Source organism: Topomyia yanbarensis, chromosome 1 (assembly GCF_030247195.1).
Source record: "Topomyia yanbarensis strain Yona2022 chromosome 1, ASM3024719v1, whole genome shotgun sequence".
In the NCBI taxonomy this organism is placed as follows: domain Eukaryota; kingdom Metazoa; phylum Arthropoda; class Insecta; order Diptera; family Culicidae; genus Topomyia; species Topomyia yanbarensis.
Genome location: NC_080670.1, coordinates 80,073,270 through 80,094,409, shown reverse-complemented (window position 1 = coordinate 80,094,409; position 21,140 = coordinate 80,073,270). Strand labels below are relative to the sequence as shown.

General features: G+C 41.4%; 1 protein-coding gene across 2 annotated transcripts in view; it reads right to left on the bottom strand.

The window, feature by feature from the left end:
* The window catches only part of LOC131678005 (unc-112-related protein), a 340,909-nt gene that overhangs the window by 71,749 nt on the left and 248,020 nt on the right, over nucleotides 1-21,140 (bottom strand). For both annotated transcript variants that reach the window (XM_058958120.1, XM_058958122.1), the window contains 3 exons: nucleotides 9,510-9,902; nucleotides 8,862-9,439; nucleotides 8,113-8,803 (listed from right to left, as the gene is read on the bottom strand). In XM_058958120.1, coding sequence (XP_058814103.1) covers nucleotides 8,113-8,803; nucleotides 8,862-9,439; nucleotides 9,510-9,902 — 1,662 coding nt within the window. The remainder of the gene's footprint in view (nucleotides 1-8,112; nucleotides 8,804-8,861; nucleotides 9,440-9,509; nucleotides 9,903-21,140) is intronic.

Sequence of the window (21,140 nt, the reverse complement as noted above, 5' to 3'; positions counted from 1 at the left end):
TGGTCTCCAAAAAAAATTGTTCCGGCTTATGTGGGAATTTCATAGGATCGGTCTATATTTCCGGAACCATATAACCGATTCGTACGAAATTTTATAGACATCTATGGCTTATATACCTTTCATTTGGGTCTAAGTTTGTGAAGATCGTCCCAAACTTCCCCGATAAACTGTTGTGAGTTTGTTAATTTTTATAGGGGGCGATTCTTCCGGGGCACTTCCGGAACTGTTTACCATGGTCAATGCGGTCGACAAGACTTCGGTTGGCCGTCAATGACCTAGAACTGCTAATGCAAGTTGTATGACACAGATATATTCATTTTAGCGAAATTTTTACCTTTTTGCCTTCGTCGAGGTATCATTTTGAATCGGAATTTTCTATGTGATCGCATGCCACAACCCGCAACACCGGAACCGTAAGTCGGATCAGAATTAAATTTAATAGCAGTTTACGGGGCAGTAAAAGCTTTCATTTAAGTTTGGTCCAAACGGTCTTGCCACCTCCGAGAAACAGATGTAATTGTTATTCTAAGTTCGGATACTTCCGCCTGGGCCGCCGGATCCGGCGATGGTGGCCAATGAAGGTGCCAATTACTTTGAGTGACTGTTAGTGACCTAGAACTATAAATCCAAGTAGTTGTGGTCGCATTTTTGAAAAAAATCACCTTTATACTTTCATCGCAGTATCCGTTGAAATCGGGATTTTCTGCGAGATCGTACTCATCATACTGTAATTCCGGAACTAGAAGTGAAACCCACACAAAATTCAATAGCAGCCAATAAAAACGTTGTACCTTTCATTTAAAACTAGGTTTGTGATAATCGGTTCAGAAAATGCCGAGAAGTTTCTGTGGACAAATAACAAGATTTTCTATGTAACCGTACTCTCCAACTCGTATCTCCTGAAGCAAATGTCGGATCAAAATAAAATTCAATCGATTCGAAAATCGATTCAGCCATCCCCGAGAAACCGATGTGGAAATTTTATTGTCATGTCTGCACATACACACACATACATACACACATACATACACACACAGACATCTTCCGATCTCGACGAACTGAGTCGAATGGTATATGTGAATCGGCCATCAGGGCCTCGGTTAAAAAGTCGATGTTTGGAGCGATTGCATAACCTTTCTTTATGAGAAAGGCAAAAACACAAAAGTTCTTAAATAGGAAATAAAACCAAGTCTGGAAATATTCACTGTTGATTCTCTTTGAATAGTGTCACTGCTAGTATCGCCCTTTTCAAGAGAAAGCGTTAATTTCTTAGTTCTCAGTCACGTTGGAGATTTGAGTAAAGCATAAACTTCAAATCGATTCAAAAAGAAATCTTTTTTTTTCTCAATACAATATATAACCTTTTTAGGAAAATTAGATATTTTATTAACAGAGCATTAGCAATAATTCGTTTGTATGTCTATTTTATGGGCCATTTTTTCGCTTTCCTATTGATTTGGTTTGAGATTTATAGCACTGATGTTGTCCTATGCTGATTTGAGCGATTCTCTGAGTCCTGCCACTATCCCATGTAGTATGTGTTATCAAAAACATCGCGAAGCATCAAGTTCTAAATGTTCTCAAACGATATAATATCCGAAGAGAGTGATAAGAGTTATAATAAATGTCTCATCACAGTGTTAGGTGGATTAAAAGCGTTTTTCATCTAAATAAAATTAATTGAATAATTTTTTATAGAATTGTTGCACTTGAAACGTGCTTAACCTCGCGGTATTCGAGTACCACTACTTCAATACAATTTGAAGTCACTAAATTAGCTAAAATAAGAAGTGAAAAAGAATTTCCCTTTCACTTAAACGTAAAATAATATATGAAATTAATACCAGAGAGACAAATAAAATCATTTTTACTATTACGTACAAGTGCGATGCAATCATACGTCTCCCAACCTTTGAACGGAACGGATCGTTATATTTCACAGTTGTGTTCGGTGTGTAAATTTCAGTGATTCAAGGTCATCCTTTGTTCGTTCGTTAGCTACCATTCTGCTGGTGCCGGCAGTAAATCCAGTACATTGTTTTCGCTGGTGCGGAACAATCGACGTTGTTTGCAGATAAGTTTTGCTTTATTTTTTTTTTCCTCGTTTGCTTTCTTTTCTTTTCCCTACTTTTACTCTACCCTGTAATCAAATAATAAGACACATTCCCGTTTATATAACGATCTGCCCTCGTGCTTAAATGGCCGAGGGCGAAATACCATCTGATGTAATCATGGAAGTCCCTGATCCCCCTAATACCCGCATTGCTCCCCGTATAAAGCAGTACCCAGAAGGTTCCTCTGGGCCATGGGTGGTATATTTTCGGACCGGAGAGAAACCGGTTAATATATTAAAACTTTCTCGAGATCTGACTGCTAATTACCCGGCCGTAACTCAGATAACACGTGTTCGGGCAAACAAGATACGTGTTCTAGTGAGTGATCTCGGCCAGGCAAACGCGATTGCTTGCTGTGAGCGCTTTACGCGGGAATTTAAAGCGTACGTGCCTTGTGTGGCCTGTGAAATCGATGGGGTAGTGTCCGAACCGGGCCTGAAATGCGAAGAACTGTTAGAGCACGGGGTTGGCTGCTTTAAGGACCCCTCACTTGAACAGATTAAGATCTTGGAATGCAAACAATTGTATACCGCAAACACCGAGGGAGGTAAGACTACCTACTCTCTATCAGGCTCGATTCGGGTGACATTCGCCGGGTCCTCTCTTCCCAACTACATCCTCCTTGACAAGGTTCGCCTACCAGTTCGCCTGTTCGTACCGCGGGTCATGAACTGCAGCAATTGCAAGCAGTTGGGCCACACAGCCACATATTGTGGAAATAAGAAACGATGCGGCAAATGCGAAGGAGAGCATGAGGATGACTCTTGCGACAAAGAAACTGAAAAGTGTATTTGCTGCGGGGGCCCTTCACATGCTCTTAAATCATGTCCTGCGTACAAGCAGCGCGGGGATAAAATTAAGCGCTCCCTTAAGGAACGCTCAAGGCGTTCTTATGCAGAAATGCTAAAGAATGCTTCGCCATCTGTCCTGTCCGAAAATCCCTATGCTGGTTTGGCTAACGTTGAGCAAGAATCTGACGACCCACGAGAGGGAACATCTTTGGTTAACCCAGGGGAATCCAGGAAGAGGAGAAATCCAGCCTCCCCTACATTGCCTCGTAAGGGTGCCAAGGTGTCGTCCACTCAGAGTGCGCCATCTACAACCAATAGATCCAACGGAAGTGATGTACAAAAGCCGAAGCAATTTGCTCCAGGACTTGGAAATATTAATTCTAACAAGGAGTACCCACCACTTCCAGGGACATCCAAAACCCCAAGTGTCCCCTTTTTTCAAACAGATACTCAGTCCAGTAGCGGACTAATGAAATTTTCTGACATAGTGGACTTAATTTTCACAGCTTTCAATGTTACTGATCCTCTTAAAAGCCTTCTGATACGTTTTCTCCCTATAGTGCAAACATTTTTGAAGCAGTTGACTACTAAATGGCCCCTCCTTGCAGCGATCGTATCCTTCGATGGCTAAGTCATCGAACGAGGTCACCGATTCGATCACTGTTCTACAGTGGAACAGCAGAAGTATCCTCCCGAAAATCGATTCCTTTAAATTTTTACTAAATAGTTTAAAATGTGATGCTTTCGCATTATGTGAAACTTGGTTAACTTCCGATATAAATCTCAACTTCCACGACTTTAATATAATTCGTCTGGATCGAGAAAACCCCTATGGAGGAGTACTTTTGGGGATCAAAAAGTGCTATTCTTTCAACCGAATTAACCTCCCCTCGACACCAGGCATTGAAATTGTCGCTTGTCAAGTTTTAATCAAAGGTAAAGACCTTTGCATTGCTTCCATCTACATTCCTCCTAGAGCCTCGGTAGGGCACCGAACGCTTGGTAATATCACGGAATCCTTACCGGCACCGCGGCTAGTTCTGGGAGACTTTAACTCGCACGGTACGGTATGGGGCTGTCTTCATGATGATAATAGATCAACATTAATCCAAGATCTTTGCGATAATTTCAACATGACCATCTTAAACACGGGAGAAATGACGCGGATTCCTACACCACCAGCACGCGCAAGCGCGTTGGATTTGTCGCTTTGCTCGACATCGCTACAGTTAGATTGCATGTGGAAGGTGATCCCTGATCCCCACGGTAGCGATCATTTGCCTATCGTGATTTCAATTGCTAACGGTTCAAGACCATCGGAAACAATCAATGTATCGTATGACCTCACACGGAACATTGATTGGAAGAGTTACGCGACCGCGATATCCGTTAAAATCGAATCCACTCAAGAACTTCCTCCGGAGGAAGAGTACAGGTTTTTGGCTGGCTTGATTCTCGACAGTGCGAATCAAGCTCAGACTAAACCAGTACCCAGCGCGAATACCCATGGACGGTCTCCCACCCTGTGGTGGGATAAAGAGTGCTCAGAGCTGTACGCGGAAAAGTCCACTGCATATAAGGCCTTCCGGGAAGACGGGTTACCCGCTAGCTATCAACAGTACGCGTCGTTAGAAAGGCGAATGAAGAGTCTAATGAAACCCAAAAAACGCAGTTATTGGCGCCGGTTCGTCGACGGGTTAACGAGAGAAACAGCGATGAGCACTCTTTGGGGTACGGCTCGACGTATGCGTAACCGTAATAGTACCAACGAGAACGTGGAATATTCAAACCGTTGGATATTCGCTTTCGCCAAGAAGATCTGTCCGGACTCTGTCCCGGTACAGAAAACGTGCCGCGCCGCGTCTCCTCACGATACCGCGAACGAAACACCGTTTTCGATGGTGGAGTTCTCACTTGCTCTCTTATCGTGCAACAATAACGCCCCAGGGTTAGACAGAATCAAATTCAACTTGCTGAAGAATCTGCCTGACACTGCAAAAAGGCGCTTGTTGAATTTATTTAACAAGTTTCTTGAGGGTAACATTGTCCCTTATGAATGGAGGCAAGTGAAGGTCATCGCCATCCAAAAACCAGGAAAACCAGCCTCCGACCACAACTCGTATCGGCCGATTGCAATGCTGTCCTGTATTCGGAAGTTGTTCGAGAAAATGATCTTGTTTCGCCTCGACAATTGGGTTGAAGCAAATGGCTTACTGTCAGATACACAATTTGGCTTCCGCAAAGGCAAAGGGACGAACGATTGCCTTGCGTTGCTTTCTATAGAAATCCAAATGGCCTATGCTAACAAAGAGCAGATGGCATCAGTCTTCTTGGATATTAAGGGGGCTTTTGACTCAGTTTCTATCAACATTCTGTCAGAGAAGCTGCACCAGCATGGTCTTTCGCCAATTTTAAATAGCTTTTTGCTAAACCTGTTGTCTGAAAAGCACATGCACTTTTCGCATGGCGATTTAACAACATCGCGATTTAGCTACATGGGTCTTCCCCAGGGCTCATGTCTAAGTCCCCTGCTCTACAATTTCTACGTGAATGACATTGACGATTGTCTTGCCAATTCATGCACGCTAAGGCAACTTGCAGACGACGGGGTGGTCTCTGTTACAGGGCCCAAAGCTGCCGACTTGCAAGGACCATTACAAAATACCTTGGACAATTTGTCTGCTTGGGCTCTTCAGCTGGGTATTGAGTTCTCCACGGAGAAAACTGAGTTGGTTGTTTTTTCTAGGAAGCGTGAGCCGGCGCAACTCCAGCTTTTATTAATGGGTGCAACGATCAACCAGGTTTTCACATTTAAATATCTCGGGGTCTGGTTCGACTCTAAAGGTACCTGGGGATGTCACATTAGGTATCTGAAACAGAAATGCCAACAAAGGATCAATTTTCTCCGAACAATAACTGGAACATGGTGGGGTGCTCACCCAGGAGACCTGATCAGGTTGTACCAAACAACGATATTGTCGGTGATGGAGTACGGGTGTTTCTGTTTCCGCTCCGCTGCGAACATACACTTCATCAAACTGGAGAGAATCCAGTATCGTTGCTTGCGCATTGCCTTGGGTTGCATGCACTCGACCCATACGATGAGTCTCGAAGTGCTGGCGGGCGTTCTTCCGCTAAAAAATCGATTTTGGGAACTCTCATATCGATTGCTCATCCGATGCGACATTCTGAACCCGTTGGTAATTCAAAATTTCGAGAGGCTCGTCGAGCTTAATTCTCAAACCCGTTTTATGTCCTTGTACTTCGACTACATGGCACAGAGCATCAATCCTTCTTCGTACAATCCCAACCGTGTCCGTTTCCTAGATACTTCTGATTCTACTGTATTCTTCGACACATCCATGAAGGAAGAGATTCGTGGAATCCCGGACCATATACGCCCGCAGGTGATCCCCAATATATTTTATAATAAATTCCGAGAAGTCGACTGCGACAAAATGTTTTACACTGACGGATCAAATCTCGATGGGTCCACTGGCTTCGGTATCTTCAACAATACTATCACCGCTTCATTCAAGCTCAATGATCCCGCTTCAGTTTACGTCGCAGAGTTGGCTGCAATTCAGTACACCCTTGGGATCATCGACACTCTGCCCACAGATCACTACTTCATCGTTTCGGACAGCCTCAGCTCTATCGAGGCTCTTCGTGCGGTGAAGCCTAAAAAGCAACTCCCGTATTTTCTGGGGATGATACAGGAGTCCTTGTGTACGTTATCTGAAAAATCTTATCAGATTACCTTTGTTTGGGTCCCCTCTCATTGTTCTATCCCGGGCAATGAAAAGGCCGACTCATTAGCAAAGGCGGGCGCATTAAATGGTGACATATACGAAAGACCAATCTGCTTCAACGAATTTTTTAGTATTTGTCGTCAGAGGACGCTCAACAGTTGGCAAACCTCGTGGAGCAACGGGGAACTTGGACGATGGCTACATTCGATTATCCCAAAGGTATCAACGAAGCCTTGGTTCGGGGGGATGGATGTGGGTCGGGATTTTATTCGCGTAATGTCCCGACTTATGTCCAATCACTACACCATGGATGCGCATTTGCGGCGTATTGGGCTTGCGGAGAGTAGTCTGTGCGCTTGTGACGAGGGCTATCACGACATCGAACACGTTGTCTGGGTATGCGCCGGGTATTGTGACGCCAGGTCTCAGTTAAAGGAATCCCTTCGGGCCCGAGGTAGACCACCCAATGTACCAGTCCGAGATATGCTGGCAACTCGTGATTTCCCCTATATGTCCCTTATTTATACCTTCATAAAAACGATAAATATCCCAATTTAGCCCCTCTCTTTTATTTCTCGTTTTTAGAGTTTCCTCCTGCCTTGTGGAACCGATCAGCTCCAAAGTGCCACTATGTAACCGCCGTCGCCCTTACCACTACGCCTGCATAGAAGGAAACTGAAGCGAGAGCGACTCGAGGTCCGATGACTTTTGAAGGATTCCCCGCGGGTCCGAAGAATACCATCCGCCAATCCGGTACTCGACGACTTACTAGACTGAGGCGCAAATTTATTTCGCTGATCCCCCTCCCCCCCCCCCCCCCCCCCCTCGAGCGAAAGTTGCAAGTTTTGCTCTTCTTTCCCTGTCTCTCCCCTGTCCTTGATACAACTGCTGCTACACTGATGCGGAAATAAGCCACCCTCTGAATATCTTGACCAAGCATAAGTTTTAGTTAAAAAATTCAAATTAGTATTCTGTATTCCTAGTTTTAAGATAGCTATAATTTTTACTCTTTATTGAAATTCTTGTCCTCCATTTTGTAAATAGAATTGAATCCCTAGTTTTAAAATTTCTGTGAAACTTCTCATAAATGTTTGTTCCCCCTTTTGTGTACTAAACTATATTGTTAGTTTTAAGATAACCGTAAAATATTTTGTAAAATACTATTACTCCCTCTCTTGTATATCAAAGTGAATCCCTTGTTTTAAATTTTTTCATAAAAAAATCTTTTGGCCCTCTCTTGTATATTGAGTTTTATTTCTAGTCTTAAGATAGCTGTAAACTTTTTTTTTTCCTTTGTAAAAAAAATATTTCAACATTGTAGCCTCCTAGTTTTAAGATATCCAAAATGTAAAAACATAAGCATTTGGCACCGCCAAGCTAACGCATTTGTGCCTATCAAATAAACGAAATGAATAAAAAAAAAAAAAGTGCGATGCAATAAGGCATATTACGAACCTTCATAGTGTTGTAGCGCCATGTCTTCAAGTGGTCTCCCGTATTAATGTCCATTTTCATGATGCGATTGCAGGCCACCCCAAGTAACTCTTCCTTCTTATGTCCGTCGAATTTGATCACAAACAGCGTAACACCAAACTCTGGTAAACTTTGCCATGCACGAATAAAATTCATTTTAGCATCAATCAGTGAAAGTTCTTTCACATTGGCATGTGCTTCCAACATTCGAATAACGGCCTTGCTCTTAAGCTTTCTGGCATATCTAGAAGAAATGTATTCGCTTGGATCGATATTGTTCGGATTGATGGTGACTGCCGCTACTTGTGCAGGTTTCTGCATGCTTAGAAACGATTTAATGCTAGACACTTCACTGTCATATGAACTGTCCGCCAAAGATCGACCTTTTGACGCCAGTCGACAAGCTGCCATCCATTTAGCGTACTGATCTTCGTTATCACATCGAATCCACATTTCACTATTGGTATTATGTTCTAGTGGAACTTCTAGTTTGATGTTGAATTTGCTCTGGGATAGGTTTACTTCCGGTGTTACTTCGCAGCCACGAAGGTTGATTGTGACTTGAGGTAAATTATTCGACCGTGCGTCGTCTCGGCTCTTGTACAGGTGTAAATGCAGGTCCTTATAGGTGAACCAATAGCGTTTGTATCCCTTGAGAGTGAACTTTTTTGGCCTGAAATGTTAATTACTGTTATAATATACTAATGACAATAACTCAATGTTAAACTCACTTCATAAATCGTAGATAATCCGTTAGCTCTGGTATATGCGTAATATCTCCTGCATTGTAACCATTGTTTGGTCCTTCCAGCGTTATTTGAAGCTCGCGTAATGCAGCATCGACGTCGTCATCAGCTCCGTTGTCCAAACTCGATGTGTCAATTCCAGAATCCGGCTGTGGAACTTCATTCTGCAAGTTCACCTGGAACTGCAGTGCGCCGAACATAAGCATCTCCTCTTCTGTACATTCGATTTCTTCATTCAACAGTTGCCATTTTGCCTGCTCATACAGCTGATTTATACGCACCTGATCATACTTGGGATTTAAGTCAAAAAAAGTGTAATATTTGAAACGCAGGCAAAGTGTGTCAAACTCTCGAATGCCCTGCTCCATAATCGAAAGCGATGAATCTAGCCAGCCAACGTTCATGCGTGCCCGTTCGATTAGTGTTTTTGGTTTAACCAACCTTGATCGTGCTTCCAGACTGAGAGTGCATGGGCTGTATGCTAAATTATCGATTGCATCACCTAAACTTGAGGATGACTCGTTGAATGAAGTGTAGCCATTGCTGTAATTATGCCTTAATGTCTAAAAACAATAGAAAAAATGTTTATTTTTTTTACTCGAGAGGTTAATTTCAATCGCATACGCAACGCACCCCCGTAGGAGACCCAATTGGTGTGATCGGTAATGTCGGTTTATTGGGAGTATAGTGTGTATGCTGTACCGGTGCACAAGAGAACGGCCCACCACTGGTTGGTCCATCGAGACTTCCGTTGCTGCCGTGAAAATAGCCAGCAGTAGCCGGAATAAACGTATTTGTATCAGCTGCCGGTTGAATGAATTCACGCCCATTACCATTATGCTCGATTGGAATTTTCTTCTTTGGCAAGTCCGCATAATTTTTCTTCAAATGCGCTGGTTCTAATGGATTGCACAAAGATAGTTCTTCAGGGTGTCGAATACCCAAGTCTTTGCAAAGTGCCACAACTGCACCAAAAGTCTTGATCGAAAAATCTACACGACAGTCTAGATATCGTAGATCCGGCATCTGTGGATAAATCAAAATAAATATTCATTGTATCACTTCCATAGCATATTAACAGAGAACCAGTGCACATTCATCTAATTAATTAAGGTATTGTGCCGTTTCATTCCTAATATCGACCTGTTGCAATATAGCGAAAAGTCCGAATATTTTCGATATTCAAACGAAAACAATAAGTATAATAGTGGAGCAACAAATAGTAATTCAACGGATCTGTGTTGCAGCTATAACCACGACTTAGGTTTTTAATTATAATGGTATTTATTTATTTATTTATAATTAATATCAACAGACACAGTGTCGTCCTAATGATAATTTCTTAATCTATTTAAAAAAGTCAAATTGTAATCTGCTACGTGGAATGTGAAGATCGAACTCGGATGACACTCTGTTGAAGGTCCGCTGCAAACCAATGATGGCACCGTTTACTCCATAGTTAGTCCGGCGAAGAGGTAATCGGAAGAATAAATTATTGCGAAGGGTGCGAGGGCGAACGTTCATATTTATCGCACTGAGAAGCTCGGGGCAGTCAATTCGATCTTGCAAAATATCTGAAATCATCATAGCACGGAATAGATCCCGCCGCACTTGCAATGTATCGAGTCCAATAAGCAAACCCCGGCTTTCGTAACTTGGCAGCTGGTGAGGGTTGATCCAAGGCAATCGACGAAGGCCAAACCGAACAAATCTGCGCTGTACTGTCTCAATTCGGACACCGTTAAGATAATGAGGGTTCCACACAACTGGACAATATTCCAGAGTTGATCGAACGAGCAAGCAGTAAATATCTGAAAAGTGCTTAGATATTCTCATTATGAATCCAAAACTGCGTGATGCCTTTGCGACAATATAGCTGATATGCTGTTTACACGTCAGTTGTTCATCGAGAAAAACTCCGAGATCTTTGACGTAATTCGCTCTGTCAATTGTGCATTCAGCTAGACAGTAATCGAATCGAATTGGCGTTTTTTTCCTCGAGAACGTAATGACCGTACATTTCTTGGGATTTAGGGTCATTCGGTTGATCTCGCACCATTCCGCAAAGGTTACCAGTTGGCGTTGAAGGAAAGCTGCATCATCAGTATTCCGGATTCTATGGCATAACTTGAGTTCGTCGGCGAAGGACAATCGTGGTCCTTCTAAACAAAAGTTGACGTCGTTGAAATACAGAAGAAAAATCAATGGAACGAGATGGCTGCCGTGCGGAATACCAGATGAAGCGAAGAACTCTTCGGATACACAATCACCTATCTTGACTGCTAGACGACGATCACTGATATACGATTGCATCCAACGGAGAATATTATTACCAAAGCCAAGTCTATCCAACTTTGCCACTGCAATAGCGTGATTAATCTTGTCAAAAGCAGCTGAAAGGTCCGTGTAGATAACGTCAGTTTGAAGGCCGTCCGACATGACATCTGTCACATATGTTGTGACAGAATCCATGCTGAGTCTCGGAGATATACTGTTTTCAGTGGCTGGAGATGGGTTCCAACACAGCCATTTCAAACAACTGGAACTGCGCTTAGCGTTGTAATACCACGGTAGTTGTCAACTACCTTTTTATCACCTTTTTGTGAACTGGAAACATGAAGGAGGATTTCCAGAGTTCGGGAAATACTCCGGTTGTTAGCGACAATTGAAACAGATGACAAAGAGGTTCAATTAGACCAGCAGAGCATTTTTTTAGAATAATAGTTGGTATACCATCTGGGCCTGCCGAGGTTGAAGCCTTCATTTTGCCAATCGCCAGTTGTACTATATTATTGTCGATATTGATAGAGTTCAAAAACTGGTATGATTGAGGTACATTGAGAGCCGCGCATGAAGCCTGGGTCGGTGTCAGTTTCTCGTTGGAAAAAACACTCGCGAACTTTTCAGAGAATAGTTGGCAGATCTCCTGTAAACTAGAGCTCATACGTCCTCCATAGCTCATCGTTGAAGGCAACCCGGATTCCTTTCTTTGCTAGTTTACATTCTTCCAGAATGTTTTAGGTTCGGACTTCAACTTACGTTGCACGTTTCGCAAGTAATCGGCATGGCAACACTTCGATGTCTTTTTATAGGCTTGGTTAACATGAACGTAGTGTTGTCGCAGCACGTAGCCCCCAAACTTGGAGTACTTCTTCAGAGCGGCTCTTTTAGTCGCTTTAAACCGTCTCAGCTCGGAAGTGTGCCACGCTGGGTGCTTAGAATGAAGACCACTTCTTTTGGGTACATAGCGATCGATAGCATAGCTCATAACATTGGAGAAGGTCTGCACTGCAACGTTGACATCATCATTGTCGAGAATTTCAGTCAAGTGGATATTCGACAGGAAGTCAATAATGCTATTATAGTCGGCTTTTCTAAAATTATAGCTGACGGTGTCAGAAGCATTGCAGTCATTATGCTATATTTCACCCTAAGGAGGAAATTTGGTAAAAACCAAAATTTCTCACTAGGGTGAAAATTTGTTGGTAAAAACCAGTCTTTGTACAGGAGGGCACAAATCCTTATTTCATACTATGTTGCGTTTCGGCTTCATGCAGTCATGCTTCACTCGAATCGCTTCAAGCAATATATGCAGGGTAGGGTGGTGTCTAACAGTCTTAACCAGGGGAACGGTGCTGCGGTAACTTTTGGCGCGTAGTCAGATTTGCTCGAAAAACAGAGATCAAGGATTCTTTTGTTCTCGTTCACCACATTATTCGTTTAGCGCAGCAGATTTAGACTGTAGCAGTCAAGCAAACTGGTGATACCTTCCTTATATAGTTTCCTTATAGTACATTTTTGGTGTAGAACCGGTGTGATCGGCATTTCGCCCTAGGCCAAAAATGCGTGCCCCCTCAACCCAAATTTTAACTAGGACGAATTAGCGCATGGGCGCCATTTAAACTCCTTTTTTAATATTAAAATAATTATTTAGTATCATTCAGTATCATTATTATTATTATTGGTTGTAATGCATTCTTACCTTTGCGTTTCCATAATTTACCTTGAGGCTGATATTTACCGCTTATTGCTATTCCATATTCCTTTGCCATTGCAAATCTCCTCTTTAGATTTCAGATTTTATTTTATTTTTCCTCTTTGTTACATCTTAATTCCGCTCGTACATGAAAGAGAGATTAGTAGATACGAAGATTTCTTGAATGAATTTTTTTTTATGGGACTGTAAATGTGAACTCTTCTAGAATGTTTAAGTTGATTTGTACCAAGTTGTTAATATGACATCTGGTTGATAGTATGAATTCATATTTTTTTTTGAGGTCGCTAGCCGTGCATTGAAGAATGCCTAAAACTCTGTACTAGGCCTCGTCGAGTCCAGTCCGTCATCTGTCCGTCTCGTCCTGTTGTGTGTGGGGCTTCCAGGTTACGTGCATTCACCAGACGAGACTAGCTTATGTCAGCCTAATTGTGCACTGGTTTCGTAGAATCGAGGCGATCATCGAAATGATAGATCCTACGAGTGAATGCACTTGGCCCAGTCACCTGTCGAGCATTTGTATATTTGCGTGTGTGAATGTTTACGAATGTATCTGATTCAATTGAGTATGAAAGTACATCTCAATTTTTCTAAAACCTGGCGACGTCTGATGGCAGCGAATAGTCATTGTTGACAGCAATGTTGCCCTTTTATGTTAAATTATCTCGGAGAAGTCATCAGAGGAATATGACGCATGAGATCGAAAATAAATAAAATAAAATAAAGAGTAGAGTTAGTACTGTTATTGAATATTAATTGAACAACACATGTACCATGCAATAAAACTACTTGGAATCGTCCAAATGCCAGAAAATGATATATATATATATATATATATATATATATATATATATATATATATATATATATATATATATATATATATATATATATATATATATATATATATATATATATATATATATATATATATATATATATATATATATATATATATATATATATATATATATATATATATATATATATATATATATATATATATATATATATATATATATATATATATATATATATATATATATATATATATATATATATATATATATATATATATATATATATATATATATAATATATATATATATATATATATATATATATATATATATATATATAATATATATATATATATATATATATATATATATATATATATATATATATATATATATATATATATATATATATATATATATATATATATATATATATATATATATATATATATATATATATATATATATATATATATATATATATATATATATATATATATATATATATATATATATATATATATATATATATATTTACCATTAACGACAATTAACTCCGTTAGAAGTTTCTCATGCTATGCTGGACAGGAATGGATGATTGACGTGCATCGGTAAATCAATCGTACCTTCATTTATCCAATCCGAATGAATCGAATCGAATGCACGAATTGAACACCAGTAAAAAGTGACCAACGAATCCCAAGAAGGATCACCCACTGTTCCATCATATAAGCCAGTTCTGCATCCATTCCCTGGTCCACATGTCACAAATACTCAGACGCCCACATACACAGATAGCACACAATTGTACACTAGTACCAAAAACTACAATTATTACAACACAACACAACTAATAGGGTTCTACTGTTATTTTTTTTTTAATGCGCCTGTGCACGTTGCCGAGGTCGACCGATAAATCGACACACAATGACTTCCACTGCGAGCCGTGCTCACAAAGACTGCCGTTAAGCTGTTGAACAATGTCTGCAAACACAGCCCACAGAAAAAGTCAATCCACGGCGACCCGCCAATCGGCCACGCCAGTGTGCACAGGCTCTTAGTTGACTGTTAGTTTGGGCTGGCGCAGAGTATGAAAAAAACACAAAACATAAAAAGGCCCATAAGCCCTCTCGGTCTCCTCGATGCACCACTATCGAGACGCAATGCAATAACCATCCTAAAGCAGGTGTCTGCTCAAATATGCTTGAAGATGTTTGCAATACCGTCAAACCCGTCAACCTTGGAGAGGGTCAAGCAAACTGGTGATACCAGCTTGAAAAGATGACAGCTCGGGATCAGCGAACATAAATCCGTCAGAAGCAGAGCGCCATTTTAATCCGGAGAAATTGAAATCACCAACAATCAGGATCTCATCAACCGGGCTTGCTTGAGCGGAAATCCGTTCCAGTGACTCAGTATGTGAATCAATCAATATCGAATCGCGAGTGCGGTCCGGTGGAAGATAAACCACGCAAAGAAAAAGTGCGTAGCCAGCCAGTTTGATTCGCACCCACACCACACCTGTTCGACACAGACCCCCAAAGTATCGTCAATCAGTTGCGCTTTCAATCGACGATGGATAGCCACAAGTACCCCGTCGCCGGTAGCCTTGAGACTGTTGCGTGAGCTGCGATCAGTTCGGAAAACATCGTAGTTGGCACCAAATGCTTGCACTGACAGAGTACTATCGCTAAGCCACGTCTCTGTGAGGGCGATTATGTCGAAGCATTCATCCGAACTTGCTACCAAATAATCTTCGATTACTGAATTTATACCACCTGGTAATATATTTGTAGGTTTGAATGCCGCGATTGACTGGAAGCGAGGAGCTGATCAATGCTTGCATTAACAAAATCAGGTTCGTACTTGCCGTTGATATCGATTTGGAAGACCCCTTCACCACTCCTGCACACAGGACCGGAAACGACTGGTGAACAGTGCGGTAAAATATCAATTTCAAACGAAAATATTCGTTTCAATTGAAACTGCGAGTCTTTCACTGTAAGCATACCACCACTATATTAGTTGAGTTCTGCTACCGTCTTCGTTTGAGTAACTCAGAGCTCACTGTCAATTGAATAACAGGTTCTGGTCATTTGATGTTTTTGCCTGTTTAGTTTCTATTGAAAACCTACCCCACATTAGTACGGTCTCAGCTAATGGAAGTGAACCATTCCATTGAACCACTCACAAATGAATATGAATGAACACTCACTGACATGAAAATAACTCCGACCAAGATAATAAATACATATAGGGTAAAGGCTATGATACGACGAGACAACTCAAGACGGATACAGGTAGGAACATTTTTATCTCTGTATGAGTGAGGATGTCATTTTTTCCTGATAAATCAGGAGGAAATGAAAAAGAAAAAAATAATCAAATGACGTAGTGGGCTTTTCTGTTAAGATAAGTTTTGTTTTGGTAATCATTATTTTGATTTAGTAGTTTCGAGAAAAAAAACCTGTTTTAATCCACCTAGAGGTGCAATTGTGCCTTTCTCATTTCTCCAAACTATGATTTAATAGCTGGTTCGTACAATATAACATTATGGAAATGTCTTTCATTCTTATTACACTTGGTAAGTACATATAAGAGCACCTTTTTGCATTCATCGCGGTATCGGTTTGAATCGGAGTTTTCTATGTGATCGCACTCCACAACCCGTAACTCCGGAGCCGGAAGTCGGCTGGAGATGGAATTTAATATCAGTTTCCGGGGACGCAACACCTTTCATTTGAGACTAAGTTGATCAAATCGGTCTAGCCATTTTCGAGAAACCAATATAACCGTTATTCTTAATTTAGATGCTTCAGGATCCGTCGATGGTGGCTAGTGTGGCCAAAGAAACTTTGAATGACTGTTGGGGACCTAGATCTACAAATTCAACAGTTGTGTTTACATTTTGGAAAAAATTTCACCTTTTTACATTCATCGCAGAATTCGTTAGAATCGGGATTTGCTGCGTGATCGTCCGTATCACCCTGTAATTCAGGAACCAGAACTCGGATCCACACAAAATTCAACAGCAGCTGATGGACCTTTCATTTAAAATGAAGTTTGTCAAAATCGGCTCAGAAAATTCCGAGAAACCGATGTGGACAAATCAACAAATTTTGTTTTGTAACCATACTCTTCAACTAGTAATCCGGAACAAGATGTCGGTTGAAAATGAAAATTCAATAGGAACCTATGGGAATATTATACCTTTCATTTGAATCTTAGTTTGTAAAAATCGGTTCAGCCATCTCCGAGAAACCGATGTGGACATTTTGTTAACAAATCCACACATACACACATACACACACATATATATACATACATACATACATGCATACATACATACATACATACATACTTAGACCGCGTCGAATAGCCAGAAGTGGGTCGTTGGGGCGCCAGTGAACCGGAAGCTACGCTCTACCCGGATTCGCTGGATGGACCTCAGCATCTGTTGGCTGGCCGTTGAGTAGGCTAGGTCCACCGCCGGGGACTAGACCGAGTAGACGAGGCGGGGAGCTTAATGGCTCACAGAAACGTACATCGGTATCGGGAGCGGTCTGTCGCCGGGGAATTCACGATAGGGCTGATTCGGCGCCGTGGACTACCCGACAGAATCGTGGCGAAAAGGGGAGCTAATTGGCTCACGAAACAAACACCGGTAACGAAAGAAATTCCGTTGTCGGGGAACTCTCAATCGGAGTAGGATAAGCGGTAAAGCTGGAAGATTTTAGTAGAGCTAAATGGCTCAAGAAAGCGGGTATCGGTGTCGGGGGAAATTCCTCCGTCGGGGAACCATAGGTCGGAGTAGGATGAGTTCACTGTTGAACACTATCCAAGCGGATCGTGATGAGACCGGGAGCTGAATGACTCACGGAAACTGAATGGCTCAGGGAATCAGCACCTAAACGGCTCACCACAGGGACGAGAAATAAACGGCGACGTAATGGATGGAGACAAGAAGCAGGAGAGGAACCGAGAGTTAAATCAAAGCTCATAGGTCGTGTCACTCCATGAACCAAGCGAGGCTCCGAGATAGAGCAGCAGAAAGAGGTGCGACGAAAGCGCAACGAACCACCCCCCCTCACGAAGTAATACGATGACGTAGTTCCGTGAGTAAGAAGGGCGTAAAAAGTAAGGAATGTTTTTAGTGGTTAGGCACGAACGTGAGTCGTGAGCCCCACACAGTGCCAATTCACTACAGGCCAGGCTTTTAAAGCTTTTTTAACCTTACTATAAAAAAACATACATACAGACATACATACATACATACATACATACATACATACATACATATATACACATACATACACACAGATATTTTGCGATCTCGGCGAACTGAGTCCGGGCCTCGGTTAGAAAGTCGGTTTTGGAGCAATTGCATAACTTTTCTATATGAGAAAGGCAAAAGAATAATATTTAATTAGCTTAATCAGCATGAGTTCAATGTTATCTTCATGTGATTATATTTTGAAATGTTGGTGGAATGGGTTTGAAAGTGGAGGGAATGGGGGGTTAGTAGAGTGGGAGTGGAGGATGCGTCAGAAATCCTTCATCTTATTTCGGTATACGGGGTGGATGAAGGAAATGCGGGCGTGAGGGTGGTCCAAGGGGAGGGGAGTGATGAAGGAAGGAGGTGTAAGGGCAAGAAGGGGGGGGGGAAGAGAGTCGGCGACGCAATACTCAACTGCATATTTTGCCTTCCATTTGAGACTTGGTTTGAGAAAATCGGTTCAGTCATCACCGAAGAACCGATGTGACTTCAATCGTGAAATATGCCCGGAATTCCGGACTTCCGGAATCGTCGATAGTGGACAGTATATTCAAAGAATGTTTGATTGGCAATCAGTGATCTAGATCTGCGATTAGAAGTAATTTGGTGACCATTTGCATAGTTTTTAGCCTCTGAGGTATTACGATTGTACCGATTTATATGGGAAATTCCAGTGTATCCTTACTAACACCCCTGTAACTCCGGAAGCAAAAGTCAGAACCGAATGAAATTCAGCAACAGTCAATGGTATTACTGTATCTTTCATATGAAATCAAGTTTGTAAAATCGGTAGAGAATTCGTTGGGGAATGGGTGTGCTTAGGAATTTGGCGGGTTCCCCGGGGGCGTCATGAACCGTCATAGGTGGCCAATGTGGTCAAAGCTGCTTTGATTTATCATTAGTGATCCAGACCCGCTAACTAGAGTAATATTACACCAATTTTAATATGTTTTACATCATTTGAACATCATGGTGGTACCAGTTTATATAGGAATTTGCTGTGTGACCGCACTCTTCAACCCGTAACTCCGGAACCGGTAGTCGGATCAACTAAAAATTCAATATGGGAGCGTTATACCTTTCAGATGAAACTAAGTTTGCGAAAATCGGTTCAGCCATCTCTGAGAAAATTCTGTGAGTTTAAATGACACACACATACACACACACAGACATTTGCCGATCTCGACGAACTGAATCGAATGGTGTATGACACTTGGCCCTCCGGGCCTCGTTAAAAAGTCGATTTTTACAGTGATTGCATAGCCTTTCTTTATATGAGAAAGGCAAAAAGGCCTTTTCTCTCTTTTCATCGTGCGCCAAAGAATCGGGTTCCTCGTCCTGATGATTATGTTTACTACCGGGGGCCCGGCGGCCATGCTTGATTTTACAAGTATAAAACAAATAAACTCAAAAATGACAAATTTTCCGCACCTTTCTTTCTCTTGATCTTGGAGCAGTTGTCTATGTATTTTTAGTTTTCTTACCTTTCTTGTACCCTGTTGACTAATTTTTGACAGATGACTATATGCAGCTAGCGAGGTTGGCAGTGCAGCCAATTTCTTTGTCATATTTAGATATGTTGCTATAATACACATAATAATGACCGTTTTATTAACTCACATTTCTTTCTCGAGATTTTTCTGAGGTGAAAATGCTTCCTTCGGAAGAGAAGTAAAGCCGTTGGTTCCCGGTCCATGAGTTGATGGGTCGATATCTAGTTACTAACAAATATCTTCCTCCCGTGATACTTGTGGAGTGCGCAGTAGTATATACGGCCTCTAGCAAAAGCAAGTATCGGACTAACGTTCCTTCTGAGAACTACGTTCGGGTCTGGCCGGTTTTGATCAATAAACACTTCAGGATTACCAGGAGTTGCACATTGAAAGATGTTTCCCTAATCCCAAGCATAATTACCTTCTGATTCCCTGTGCAACTTCAGCTAGTCCAGAATGATAACAGCCAGGGGTGGTCGCTTAAGGTCAAGCTCAAGCTCGATGGTTAAAATCTTTTTAAAATCAGAGATGAGGGCAACATGGATACCATTTAAAAGGTGAGGCCATTTTGAAATCCAAGATGGCGGCCTTTGATTACCAAGAAACAGTGAAAACAACTATCAATATGGGTATCATTTAAAGTAGTCTTAAAACACTGGAATTTATTAATTTAGGTCATTTTGAGAACAAAGATGGCGGTTTCCGGTAACCACTAAAGCGAAAACCACATTAAATATATATCTATATCACTTTTGCAAGGCTGGTCAGTAGATGACGGGAACTGATGGTTGAGGACATTTTGCAATCAATCCAATATGGCGACTTTTGGTTACTTCAAATCAATAAACCCACCATCGATATGACCTGTTTATGGCATTCATGTCCAGCAAAATCTTTTCGAATTCTTTCTGAAAGAAAACATCGACTATTCTCGTGTCTGTAGACTATAATGAATCTAGTAATAACAGCTTGTTGGAACTGGTTGCAATGAAAAACGTAACGTTCATCTCTATTATAAAAACGTAACGTTCATCTCTATTATATTTTTGTTGAAAATTTGATTTTGATGAATAGGCTGTTATGCTGGTCAAATTTGCTAGAAACATTTAGTATGTGATAAAATTTGGCGAAATGTGTGAATAAAACGGTCATTATTATGTGTAATATAGCAATCTAAATATGACAAAGAAATTGGCTGCACTGCCAACAGCGCTAGCTGCATACATTCATCTGTCATCTGGCACAAGAAAGGCAAGATAACCAAAAACACGAAGCCAGTTGTCTCTTCTTGTCTTAGGCTTACCCGGATCTCATCTGACTGGTGCTCACTGGGTAAATTGAAAGCGGATCTATTCATTTGAGAGGATCAAACGAAGGAGGTTGACTATGAATTGCGACTCATTTGAAAGCGACGGTGAGTGAAGAGCCATGAACCGAGCTTCATATCAACAGCATCTGATGCGTTAAATGAATATGAATGCTACCGTAGACGACTGATTGACTGCGTTCATTCAGTTTCGATTGAATTAAATGAAATTTTATTGCACTGGTGAACGCTGGCTGCAATGGCTCGACTGTGGCAGAGGGATGAAGGGCTTCCATAGTGCTAGCTGCAGTGCGTCCCAGGGTGTGATGAGTCATACCAGCACAGCATAGAGTGCTTAGTCCTTCTGTGATCGTTGTAGAGCCGAATGTGCTATG